The sequence below is a fragment of the Fulmarus glacialis genome, unplaced genomic scaffold (assembly GCF_000690835.1).
Source record: "Fulmarus glacialis isolate BGI_N327 unplaced genomic scaffold, ASM69083v1 scaffold2929, whole genome shotgun sequence".
NCBI classification, from domain to species: Eukaryota; Metazoa; Chordata; class Aves; order Procellariiformes; family Procellariidae; genus Fulmarus; species Fulmarus glacialis.
In genome coordinates this window covers 1-13,412 of record NW_009231289.1, presented here as the reverse complement: position 1 = coordinate 13,412, position 13,412 = coordinate 1, and the positions used below count along the sequence as shown (strand labels likewise).

The window sequence follows — 13,412 nt, the reverse complement described above, 5'->3', positions numbered from 1 at the left end:
GGAGCACAAGTCTTATGAGGAGCGGCTGAGGGAACTGGGACTGTTTAGCCTGGAGAAGAGGAGGCTGAGGGGAGACTTCATCGCGCTCTACAACTACCTGAAAGGAGGTTGTGGTGAGGTGGGGGTTGGTCTCTTCTCCCAAGTAACGATAGGACGAGAGGAAATGGCCTCAAGTTGCGCCAGGAGAGGTTTAGATTGGATATTAGGAAAAATTTCTTCACCGAAAGGGTTTATCAAGTGTTGGAACAGGCTGCCCAGGGAAGTGGTGGAGTCACCATCCCTGTGGGTATTTAAAAAACGCGTAGATGTGGTGCTTAGGGTCGTGGTGGACTTGGCAGTGCTAGGTTAACAGTTGGACTTGATGATCTTAAAGGTCTTTTCCAACCTAAATGATTCAATGATTCTATGATTCTATGATTTGTGTTTGTAAAACTGAAGAGTAAGTACCTTTTTCCACTGTCCAGTCAGTGCTGTGCTAGAGATACACAGACAGAGCTTTTGTTTCAGGAGAAAAGTCTTTTCCAAACACATCTGAAAGGTTAATCCAAATACAGCTTGCACAGTTCAAGAGCAATAACATATATTTCTTAAAATTCAGTTAAGTGGCTCAATGATTCCCTGAAATAACCAACGTGTGCATATGTTACCACTTCAGAGGGAGCCCTGGCTTCTATTCAGGTAGTGGCAAAATCTTTTTGCCTTGTGCATACAAACATCTTTCCTCATTCTTAAATATGTGTTAAATCCAGACTGACAGATATGCACGGGAGTCATGGCTGGAGTCCTGCCTTTGGTGTTGTTCTGCAATTCCCTGATTGCTTTGTGAAGAGGTTGCAGCAAAAGTCACTTTAAGTGGTGGTCCTCCATGCTGTTCCCACCATTCCCCCCAGAACAGTAGGAAGGTCTGTAGGATTGGCTTTGGGACATGCAGAAGCAGTGAGGACCAAGTAATATCAGCGTGGCCCTTCAGGGGTGCTCGTGTTGGCTGACCTGGCTGATAAAACCCTGAAGCTCCTTGCTGGGAGTAACACTGTTAAGATGTCCATCTCGAACAAAATGGGGAAGTTTCCTTAACTCACTTCTGATTCATAGCAAAGCAAAGCACTGATGATTAAGAAAAGGCTTTTGTCTGTTAGTCATTCGTTGTTGCTTTGATTCTGGGAGTGAAAGCTAAAGATAGACAATTAGATGAGGAATTAAAGGGCATGTTTCTAATAGTGAGAATAGTTAATTATTAGAACAATTATTAGAACGTGCTTGATCCTTTTGACTATAGGAGAATCCCTGCACAAGAGAAAAAAAAAAGAGCAGCAAGTTTCTAGAGCACTAAGTTGCAAGGCAAATTTGAAATTAAAATTCCAACAAAATCATAAGGGGCATTTTATAAATAGGTTTTTGTTGTCTGTGAAACAGTTGTTGAACTACATGTATTTTTATTTTGCTTTGTGTAAAAGAAATGAGAAGTCATCTGTGATTTCACTTTTTGTAATATTAAAAACTCGGAGTGGGCCTACAATGCAAAAAGTCTGTCAAGGAAATTCAGAACTGGACCACTGCGGAAAAAGTCCAGTCCTGCTGTTTGTCTTGTAATTGAACCATCTGGGACTGGCAGTAGCAGTGTATTTAGGAGTGCTGTGAATTTATGAATGCTGATCACAGAATATGTATGCTTGTGACATTTCCTTCTACTTTTATAGCAGTTACACAAATCCATTGCAGTGAAACAGCTACACCTGCAATTTTGCTCATGAAGGATTTGGGATGCGCTTGCAGTGCTTGTTTATTTTTAATGTCAAAAATTAATTACTGTTACTCTTTCAGCAGTGACCTTTATTGATTTTGAATATTTACATGTACTCCATCTGTAAGCAACTGTAAGCTTTGTGGCAAGATTTTCTTTATACTCTCAGGTGGCTTGCAGTGTTCTGAATTCTTACGCTTTTTCTATATTTTTGTATCCATGCCTCATGGGATTTGTAGAATCCCAATTTGTAGAGTTATCTTAAAAGAGTGATCTGAAGCTTGCCTAACCCAAGTTATTCCAAGAACAGATTGACTGACTGTTCAGAAGCAGCCATTTTTACATAACAAGTTATGACTGTAAATGCCAGGGAGATGTTTGTGTTAATAATGTAACTTTTTCATTTCTATACATAATATGTATATATACATAATGTGTGTATCTCCTCCTTAGGAAAGACCAGAACCTCTTGTCGCCAGTGAATTGCTGGTACTTACTCCTGAACCAAGTGAGAAGAGAAAGCAAAGACCATGCAACATTGAGCGATATCTACCTGAACAACGTGATCATGCGGTTCATGCAGATAAGCGAAGACTCCACCAGAATGTTCAAGAAGGTAATGCCTCTTCTGCAGTCCTCCAGCTGGGCTTGTAAGATGCATGAGGGAGGCAAAAGTGTCCTAATAGGTAGCATTTGAGGAGAAGATTGAGCACACGTAGCATAAAATCTGTTTTAGCACACGTATAAATTCTTTATGACTGTTCTCGCAGAGCAAATCCTTAGTGCTGAAATGCCTGCGAACCCGCTGTATATACTGGTGACCTTAAGAGCTGAATCGCAAATATCCAAAAGGCAGGGAAAAAAGCCTGTTCTTCTTTCAAAAGCACACTTGTCTACCCATGCAGAAAGGAAACAGCTTTCGCTTAGGACTCCCAAAATAATACAGTAATGCTGTATTAATGAATTATTTGTAAAAACAGTATTTAATTGTAACTGTCATGAGAGAAACGGATTCAAGCCAAAGTAAGGGTGTGCCTTGTAGCGCCTTGGCATAAAGATGGTAGTGTATGCTGCGATTTTCCTAAAAGTGTTTCCTTCCCAATATTAAATATGAACATACATTTTTGATAACATAACTACTTCTATTAGATCATTTAAGAATTGTCTCTGTACATGTTTGTCTTTGTACGTGCCCATTATGTATTTTCATACACATACAATGTGTAAATCCCTCTTGTGCTAAGCAAGCACTCTAGGCAGCCTTAGTTTGAGATCTACGTAACGTGTTTGCAGTCATTGTTGTTATAATGTTCTGAAATAAAAATAGATTATAAATGCACATCCGTCAGTCACAGTGGGATGCTGGTAGGCAAGCGTCATACAAAAAAAGACTTAAAAAAGAATAAAGGTTAAAGAATGTAAAGTGTGTGACTAAATGATGGCAAGGGTACCAGATTAATGTTTTCAAAATAGGGAACTGATTTCACATATACCTGACCACAATCCTAGATAGATAGCAATGGGATGGGGAGAAGAATAATTTAGGGAGCGCATAGGTTGTACGTGGAGGAAAAAAAGTAAAAACATGAATCAAATTTATTGGTGTGCATTAAAACCTGTAACAGTAATAGAGTTGAAATTTGTAGTTTCTCAATCAGTAATGGTCTGTTCATGTAACATGTCTGATGCATAAAACTGTAGTTCACAAACCACTAAACTTACTAATATTGAATATTATTACAGAAGTTGAAAAGATAATGGGAAAAGCAATTTGAGCGTGCTGCAGTACTGTCTATGTGGAGGTATCTCAGACTTGCTTGGACCAGTAGAAATTTTTCAGTATTGAATCTGGAATAGTTTTTCAGTTGTTTATGTCATATCTCAGAAATCTCTTCTTCACTAGGTGTGCGTTATTAGACTAGCCTGTTTGCTTTCAGCATATTTCAGTTCTTTAGCACTGGAAATCTTGCTTTTCCTTCCCTTCTCTCCAGAGGGACTGTACAAAAATATCTAGATAAAGTTTTCCACGGAGAAGTGGAAATAACTTATTAATAGAGATTGCTGCAGCTTACCTCTCGGAAGGAGGAAAATACATGGACGTTTTCAGTCCCTTAACAGGAGGCATATTGTCATATCTTCCTGACAGACTCGTCTCTTTCCAGGAACGTGCAACATCTCAAATTTTCTCTTTCTAACATGGCTTCTTGAAGAAGAGCAAGCAGCTGCTCTTGCTTTTTCATTCCTAACTTGGATCTTCCACAGAGGAAAGAAGAGAAAGGAAATTGAGGGAGTCCTGCTGTGCATAACCTGGAGCTCACATTAGTGGAGCCCAGATCCTCAGCAGCCCTACCCTACCTTTCAGCAGGGTTTGCCAGCTGACACTCAGCGTGATAATGTCACATGAAACAGCTGTTAGCTGAGGTGGAGCACGGGCAGAGTGAGGTCACCAAAGGCTGTGTGAAGGGGTCTGAGCCAGGCCAGTAATGTGAGGGGAAGGGTGGCAGGAAGACAAGCGGCACTCAGCATGGTGTAAGAGAGCTTCATGAGCACGTGGCCTGAATGTGGCAGTGGTTGTTCACCAGTATTAATTTTGAGCTCTTATTTTTAGGATTTCAGTTTTCAGGAATCAATGCTTGTTGGAGAAGGTTGGTATTTCCACTGAGTCCCAGTGTGCACAGTTCTTGCTGTGGTGCTTGCTGCAGAGTACTGGTGGTTTATTTGCTGTTAGTTCCCAGCTGCAGAACTGATTATACCTTGAATGATGATGAAGCTTGAGTTTCTCTTCTGTGAAAAGGGAAGGGAGTTATAAAATGAGGTGAACAGCATTGAACAGAGAGAAAACCAAGACCTATGCAGGACGTGAAGCTGTTAGCAAATTGTCTTGCTTTATTGATGAAGAACGTAAGCTGTCTACACCTATGTTTGTTCCAAATGGGCAGCTTCAACCGTAATGGTCTTTAAAGGTCCCTTCCAACCCAAACCATTCAATGATTCTGTGCTAATTTCTGCTAATTTCTGTCAGATGTGAATGTGCAGTCTAACTTAAGGCTCATCACAGACTGTCTCAGAAATGCTTAATGGACGTCCACCAGGCAACAGAAAGAAATTAGGTGCAGAACACGTATCCTGTACTACAGTCCTCCTTGCAGACAGAGGTCACAGGAGCAAAGAGAAGGTGCACTCAGAATGAGAAAGGTGACATCCAACACTCTCCTCCGTCAAACCGTATTCTCCGTAAAGAAAATGGTGTGGAATTTGTTGGAACATCAAATAGATTTGTGGAATATCAAATAGAATATTTGACCAATTTCTGTCACTTTCTGTAGGTTACTTTTGAAAAAGACTGGATTTGGAATGAAGTTCTGTCAGAGAAAAGTATAATCAATCTCAATGGGTGTCATCCCTATGAAAGCGTATGGGATTTGTTCACTGTTCACACATTTCAGATTAAAGTAGAGACAAACCATATCCTGCAGATACTTCTACACTGGAGTATGATCATACTGTCCTGTGAAATATGTACTCTCTCTCTTATAAGTAATAACTGTAAATAATAAGAACAGTAGTAATATGAAGATTTCAAAAATAAAGACTGACAAGTACATGCTTAATATCTTACTGCAGTCCATGGTCAAGAGCAGGAAATACACCTGTCTAACGTATCTCTACTCCATTGGCTCTCGCAGCATTGCACATAGGAGCACTTAACGTCTTGCTAAGTAATTTCCAAACACCAGCTAATCAAGCTTCTCTATATTCAGTAATTAGATCATTTAATTATATATCTACCAGTTTATTAACCTAATAGTGTCATGCATCACTATTATCATCTTGTTTTAGTTCTCCCTCAGTCTTGCAGCAGCAGCAGCTTCTGCATCTTTGGAGGGGCTTTAGCTCCACTTCCAAGTCTGGAGAGTAACTACACCCAGTCTGTGATCTCCATCATTCTGCTCTGAACCCCCCGACCTGTTGCAGAAAGGGAAAATATCTCGGAGTGGATTGCCCCATTGCTCACAAGCAAGATGCGGGGAAACAACAGCAAAGTCACTCTGAGCTTCATGGCTCTTTCTGCTCCCTCTTTTTTCTCCCCTTCTTTCCTCCCGAGAGGGTGAAGCTGCCCATTCTGCTTCTCAATGGTAGCCCTTACTGGCTTTTTCCAGCTCGCTGGTGGGCACATAGGTCTCAAATGAAACTTTTCCATGAAGTAAGCCCAACATTTTCTAGAGGGATACTGTTTGTATGCTATCCTAAGATTGCCTCCAGCTTGAATTGTAGTAATGAAAAGATCAAACAATTTCCTCATTTTCTGGCCATGTTTACCAATAGAGTATTGTTTTGTTCCCTCTCCTGCTGATGTCTCCTATGTGGGATACAGCACAAAGTCATGAGTCTGTAGCAACCCCTTTCTCTAGTCCTTCTGTAAAAGGTATGTGCAGTATCCAGTGTAAGTCTATATGAAATGTAGTGATAAGGGATGTCTGTGTCCCTTGAGCTTTGTGCCTTGCCTTTGTCTCACTGTCTGTTCTTCCTCATTTTGGTTCTTCCTTTTGTGTGCATCTATACATTTGTCTAAACATTTGGATTGCTTTACTGAAGTGATCCCTATTGGTTCTACCTTCCGTGTTCTGATGGGCCAGGATATATTATATTCAGGTACCTAATTGTACATGGCTTCCCTGTCTAGGCTGACCTACTTAACGTGGATATTCATTATTTTTGTTCTCCTGGGAGCTGTTTGTCATTCTTTTTTCCAGGGGTCAGGAACCAGCATCTGTACTAAATGCAGGACAAAGATAGGATCTAATTCAGAGATTTTGTGGCATATATCTGATGATATTATGTCAGGCCTCATACTTCCAGATAGGCACTTAAGCTCTTCTTCTTTTTAGTTGCTGGCATATAAAAGCAATACAGATTGCTGTTCATGCCTGGCCTTCATGCTGCACATAAAACTACAAACATAAAGTAGCAGAGTTCAAATCTTGCCTGCTTGCATGTTTCTTCAGGCAGATGGGGTAGATGGCCTCATGGGGACAATTAAAGAATAAAGTAGTAAGGAAAAATGTCAAGCAGAAGGGAAAAGTATTATGCAGAACATATCATGCAGTGATTCTGGTTACTCCAGCATTAATAATCAACTGTATAAACACATACCCACAAAATCCTTAAGCAGATTTGTATATTTTTAATTTATAAACATGTATTTTCTTTGGACAGAAACCATAACGAGCCAAGATGAACATATCTTCCAGTGTTTACAGTAAAAGATGCTGGAGAAGCCAAGCACAATAAATATTTTAGTTCCATAATCTGGCTATTAACGAGCAATATGACTACCTGCCAAATCTATTTGAAGTTATAAAGATTGTGGCGTATATAGAGATTTTTTTGCATCATTTTCTTAAACATCTAAAGGTTTAAAAGGATAGCAAAGCTATTTGTTGCTACAGACTGGCAAATCTGGGACGAAATTTTACTGTGAGTTGGTTATGTCAGTGTCACTGCTGCTCATGAAAGCTCCTTAAAAGAAGGGTTTGCACATCACTTCCCCCAGGGACCAGCAGCAGACTCATTTAAAAGCAATAGTCACAGAATATTTTCCCTAAATGATGTAACTGAGAATAGCATTGTGTGTGCTAAATAGAAACACTAAAGAGTTCCAGGAAGAACTGAACTGACTCTTAAATTTCAGTTAAAAAAATCAAAAGAGTAAAGTTTGGGTGCCCAATTATGCTCTAACTGAAATGGATGGAAAAATTCTTACAGACTTCAATGAAAGGGTATTCATGTGGAATAAAATTTTAAGTTCCTCAGACATTAATCCATAAATATAAATCTTGATAACATCAATAGGACCACGGATGTGTTGAAAGTTGAGCACATACTGAAAGGCTGGTTTGGGTACACTTACTTGTCCGTTGCATGGGCGTGATCCATCCTACTATCAGATGAAAAAAATATGCTACTCTTAATGCTTTGAACCAAATTAGTAACATATATAATATTTTTAGCAAGAGTTTGCATGTGGTCTAACATTTTTATTATGTTCTTTGTTCTTTTGGTTAGTAGATGCTAATACATCTCTCTAGGACATAGGGGATAAAGAAGCACCTCAGTGATTGTTTTTCAGGTTTTAATGGCCTGATTAGAGCTATCAACTCAGCTCCAGGAAAAAGTGTGCTGCATCTTACATTCTGTTGTTTGGCTACCCTGAGGATAGGCTCCTAGAGGAGCACACCATTCAAACAGGCTGAACTACTGCAGGGAATAGGTAGCATAAAAGAGAAATAGGAGAGCCATTAACCACTGAAAATAAATGCACTTCTTATCTGGTGCTCTAACGCACTGTGTATTACACACTAAAAGCCATATTGCTTGCCACTCGAGTCAGTATTTCTTGATCTTAAATGCTAATGTAAAATGTGTTGGTTCTTGAAAATAAATTCCTTTTATACTGCTAAGGTTAACCAAATTTCCTGGTTTTTATTGGACAATTCCTACAAAATCTTTCATCAGAAAGAGGCAGCAACAGACATGTTATCCATCACTACGGGCACCCTTTGCAGGTTGGAGTCCCCAGAGGAACTGGTGGAAGGAGGAATCATCTGTGATCACATGGCATTGCTAGGCTGTCTCTTCCTAATTTTTACTCTTTTTGCTGATCACCTCCCTCTCTTTTTGCTTCCCATTTTAAAGCCTATTGTCCTTTCCTAAAAAGATTCTCCTCCTTTATTCTTGATCTCTTCCATTTACTTTCAAATTTACCATTGATCAATGTGTTTCCTGGAAAAGATCATGTATGCATGGTGGCCAGTAAATCCTGAGGTTTGGACCGCTTGTGCTTCAGTGCTGAACAAAGCTCTGCACGAGCAAAGAGAAGAAATGGGTCCTAATAAATAGCGATTATTCCCCGAATCCTCAACTCATCTGGTGTCTATTTGCATTAAGGTGTAACTGAAGAGCAGAAAAGGAAGGTGCATCTTTCAATGAACTGCTGTGTGCTTTGCTTACAACAAAATCTGCAAAGGGTAAAGAGAAAATTGGTTTGGGGTTTTCTGTCTCACCTTCTCAAACAAACTTTTGCACTGCCAGGTTAAAGCGTGCTGCCTTAGAATCGGTGTTGCTGTATTTAGGGCTTGAGTTGTCATCAGCTTTGAGATGGTAGTGACCAACAGTTGAAAGGGATAAATTACTTGAAGCTGGAGTTCATCTACGTTTTTTTCCCACACGGGTATGCTTTCATCTTCCAGGCTTAATGTCAACCATCTTATTTGTATGTTTTGTCCTTCTTTCTGCTAAAGTAATTTAAAAAACAGACTGCTCATATTCAGCACTATAGAAGCAGCTATGCAAGAGAAAACAGGTGGCCTCCACTTCTTGGAGCTTTGAGGAGATGTGTAAGCTGTGTCAGAGCTGCGCTGCTGACTTTTAAAGGCAGGGTGCCAATGTAAAGCAATGGAAAGCAATTCAGAATTTTTGCTAAAGGTTTACAGCAGCTTGCAAATCTGCAATCCTTTTCCAATACTTTACAAGCACTCTGTGCACTGTTATGCATATGAACTTTCGTCCTTCGTATTAGATGAAAATAATCTGATATTTGCAAAGAAATGGAAGTAGTAAGCCTTATGTTCTAGATACTTCAGTAGTACAGCATACCTCATGAAAAATAACAGACTTTGAAAACTATGAGCAGTAAGGAAAGTTTCATAGTAGTTCTGTGTAACTCGGCTTCAGAGCATCTGTCTCACTGTGCCTTAGCTACTACAGCTAATGCCCTTGGGAATACAAGAATTTCACTGAAGTGTTTTTTAATTTATATTTCTAGCTTCTTGTTGGTTAAAAATCATCTTGCATATAAGGATTGGAGTGAATACTGATAAGTGATACGGCAGATTCCTTAAAATACTGCCCAGAGTTAGGAGTATAACAGTAGGAATAGGAGAAAAACTTCAAAATTTTCTGTTCCAGCTACTGTATGTGTCTGTTTCATCCTCCTGGAAGACGCAGTGGGTGGGATGTGTGGCGTGGTTCCTCCTCATATGTGGGCGTTGCACTGGAAATTCTCATTCAGAAACCATTATTCCTGCAGGTGTTTTAGTGATGGCCAAGTATGTGTTAGCGGCTTTGGAGATGAGTTGTCCCTAAGGATTTTCCTTTGGCTTCTATACAAATACAAAGTACTTCTCATAGCTAAGGCCATTATCTATCATGAAGTTGGAGTTTTAGAAGCCGGGCTAATTATCAGTTTATTCACAGGAAAAAAAGCTGACATTTCCAGCATGGATGTTACAATGCTGAGCATCGCAGAAGAAATGTAGCCAGGCTGTTTGCCAAGTCCCGTAGCTCTATTCTGTAGCTGTTTTCCAAAGGCTATGGTACAAATGCCTTCAACTCTTGCACTGTTGCCACAATTTTCATCTGATTGAACTGCTATGGACAACTAACAAAGGAATATATTTGAATGACACTCCAATTAAATGCTCTTATTTTGACATACTTGCTTTCGTTAATAACTACTACTAAGCATTTCTTTTTTTCCTGGGTCAGAATGAAAGTAAAGATACAGTCCAGAAAAGCTAAACAAAGCTGTTTCAGCAGCCCACTCTGTGCAATATTATGCAGTTGGGTATCTGTTTCAAAGAGGAGCCACAATTATTTCTTGCATAAATATTTAGATAGTTGCATGTGCTGAGAAACAAAGACTACTCTAGATGTAAAATTGGGCGGGATGTCCCTCTAGAATATCACATTCCACATGGTTTAGTTTTCATATATATAATCACAGTTATAAAACAGTACACAGTTTGTTCCATTAAAAAGGCTTATAACATTAGTCCTGAACTTCACCCTTTCTGTTGGCACCTAGTATCCTGATGCTTCATGGGAAAATCTCTCAAATTACTTCTGGGTTTCCTTTTGGAAGTCTTCTGTCCAGATCTGTCTACCTCTGCATCCCTGAATCATTATTTTTAATGCACTGTAATTCTGTCAGAACAGTGTCTTTGCGAGCAACATTGCATGCACTATCTGGGATGAACAATGAGTATGAATATCAAGAAGCAAATGTATGCAGCAGTTTTTGCATGCCTTTTTCTAATTATTTCTTTTTAATTACAGAGCAAAGAGATTGCGTTTCAGCTTCATGAAGACTTAATGAAAGTACTTAACGAGCTTTACACAGTAAGTACAGTTACTTACTTAGCTTATCTTATACAAATTCCATATCAGACTTCTTCTATAAGCTTTAAGTGGCTTTTTATCTGGTAAGTTACCCCCCAGTGGAGATGCTTATTTTTGTCTTTTTACACAAGTCTAAACTATCTCTTTTGGAAAGACTACTCACTTGTTTAGAATACATATGCTAATGCTTTCAAGATTACTCTTTACTTTTCAACTCTTTTTCCCCCCAGACTATGCTAAGCCAGTTTATTATAAGTTTTGTTGATTATTAATGAGACGTTTCTACTTAGAGCTTGCCAGAGCAAAGCTTCTTCCTTTTCTGCCTTGTTTTTGTCTATGCTGCCATCTGCTTGGTTTGTCTCATGGACTACACTATCTGCAATCATAGGTGCTTGCAAATCCAGTGCTTGCTGTCTAAATGTTACTTATGTGCCCTCCCCTCTCCCTGACTGGGATAAGTAAATAATGAAGAGAAAAATAAAGGGTTGTGTATTTCCCCAAATATTTTGGGGGGGGACATGTTCTAAGAAAGAAGAAAGCAAGAATTACTTTTTTTTTAAACATAGCTGTACAATGAAGAGGAACTGGTGACATTCACCTCTTGTTTTAGAAAGTTGTACATCTAAATTTTCTTTTCTGTCTGGAAGAACTGAAACATCTATGCTCCAGTACCCTGCATAACAATCTCTAGACTTCTCCCTTCCCTATCCTCAAGATTTGGGGGATGATAAAAAAACCCCCACAATATTTATATCAAGAAACAATTAGTGGTTGTAAGGAAGTTTAGGAAGATATCAGAGACCAGCTTTCCTCAGGCAGAGATCAGCCAAACATTACTTTTGTGCATCTTGTTGGTTTTTCTTTTGACCTAGGGAAAATTATACACCCATCAGTGGACGGGTTGAAGAACATTTGAACTCAAGAACAATTTAGGTGGCAAAAAGGAGATCCAAAGAAAATTAGACCCGTCCCACTGCCCTGGATTCTTTTGAATTGTTATTATGGACACAGATCCTAAAACCTACCTAAACCACCTTCTTTTGGTTTTTTTGAGGGCTTTTCTTTGGGGCTTTTTTTTTTCTGAAATCACCACTGATTTTGTAGGGTGCGATACTGCAAAACCTTGTTGGCTCAGGCCTGTAGTCAGTGAGGTATGCTGGGATGAGCTTCTGCAAAGTAGTGATAGCTGCAGACAATTCACACAGCTGCAGGGGATCAGCGAGTGTAGGAGTCATTGCACAAGTGGGGCTTCAGTGGTGAGTAAGCCCTGAAGATACAGTCTTGTTTCAATTAAACAGTTGAGTAACTCCAATGCCTGGTGAGGCGCAGGATTTGTGTCCCTGCTCCCAGGGTAGGAAAACAGTGAAGCATGTGCTGAAATACTTCGCTGAATCACCAGTGAAAATCTGCAGGACTGGATTTTGGTATTTTCACTCTTTTTCTTCACACTAGTGCTATATCTTCCCACTGATTGCTACAGATTTATTCAGATATTAACTTCCATGTTAAGGCTTCCAGTGAATGCTAATTCCTTTCTCAGAATTTAAGATTTTTGTAAAATAGGAGGTTTTTTGAAGTTAGTAGAATACAGAGCATCTGCACAATTTAAATTAGGTTAGTGTTGCAGGATAGTTTCTTGGGATGGAATTTACTTCACCTAATTTTCAGGCATCTGCAGTGTAGGTACAAATATCTTAGCTTGCCATCTGGGTTGCAGTTATAGTCATTGGAAATCTAATACGGAGAGATCAGACCTTTTTGTCTGATCAGGTGCAAACATCTGCTTCAGATGAAATGATCTACACCGTTAACTCCATTGTCTATCTTCTCGTTAATTGCAAAGGAATTGGTCAGCTGTAGATGCCCATATTTAGCCAGATACAACCTATGCTTAGTAAAGTGACAATATGGTGCAGAATAACATCAGTTCCACTGATCGCACTTTTACAATGATCATCAGCATATCTGTGTAGTATACGTGCTTGTGTACATAAAGGTAGAAAGATACCTAGACACATGGAAACCTCATGCATAGGTTTTTATATTCTGTGTGACATTTACTGTTTACAGAATAAGATCACAGTGGCCTCACCAAAACAAGTATCTACAATTTTAAAATCGCGGAAGTATGTTTCTCAGTCACTTACAAAAGGAGAAGTCATCTTCCTCTTTGCCCCATGGTTTATGGAAACTAAAAAAAATATCAGTCTTACTATCATGAGAAAAATCTTTGTGTCCAAAAGAAAGCAAATTAATTTAAAGTCAGTGAATAATATACTAATATTGAAGTCTCTCCCTATTACTCGGTTCTGGGTTTTTTTAAAGGACTGATATGTTCATGAAGTGTTAAAATGTGAAGCCTTTTGGAGCTGAAATACCTCAAAGCCTTTGAGTGAGAGGAAAGTATCGGAGCTTTTAATGAACCAAGAGTGCGTATGAAGAAGGGTTTAATAATCTGTTTACTTCTTATCATAGAATCATAGAATCATTA

General features: G+C 39.2%; 1 protein-coding gene across 1 annotated transcript in view; it reads left to right on the top strand.

The window, feature by feature from the left end:
- The window catches only part of LOC104081667 (SLIT-ROBO Rho GTPase-activating protein 1-like), a gene marked incomplete at both ends in the record, with an annotated part of 12,220 nt that extends 1,299 nt beyond the window's left edge, over positions 1-10,921 (top strand). Inside the window, 2 exons of the mRNA XM_009584502.1 lie at positions 2,195-2,357; positions 10,859-10,921. Coding sequence (XP_009582797.1) covers positions 2,195-2,357; positions 10,859-10,921 — 226 coding nt within the window. The remainder of the gene's footprint in view (positions 1-2,194; positions 2,358-10,858) is intronic.
- Positions 10,922-13,412: the final 2,491 nt, after the last annotated feature.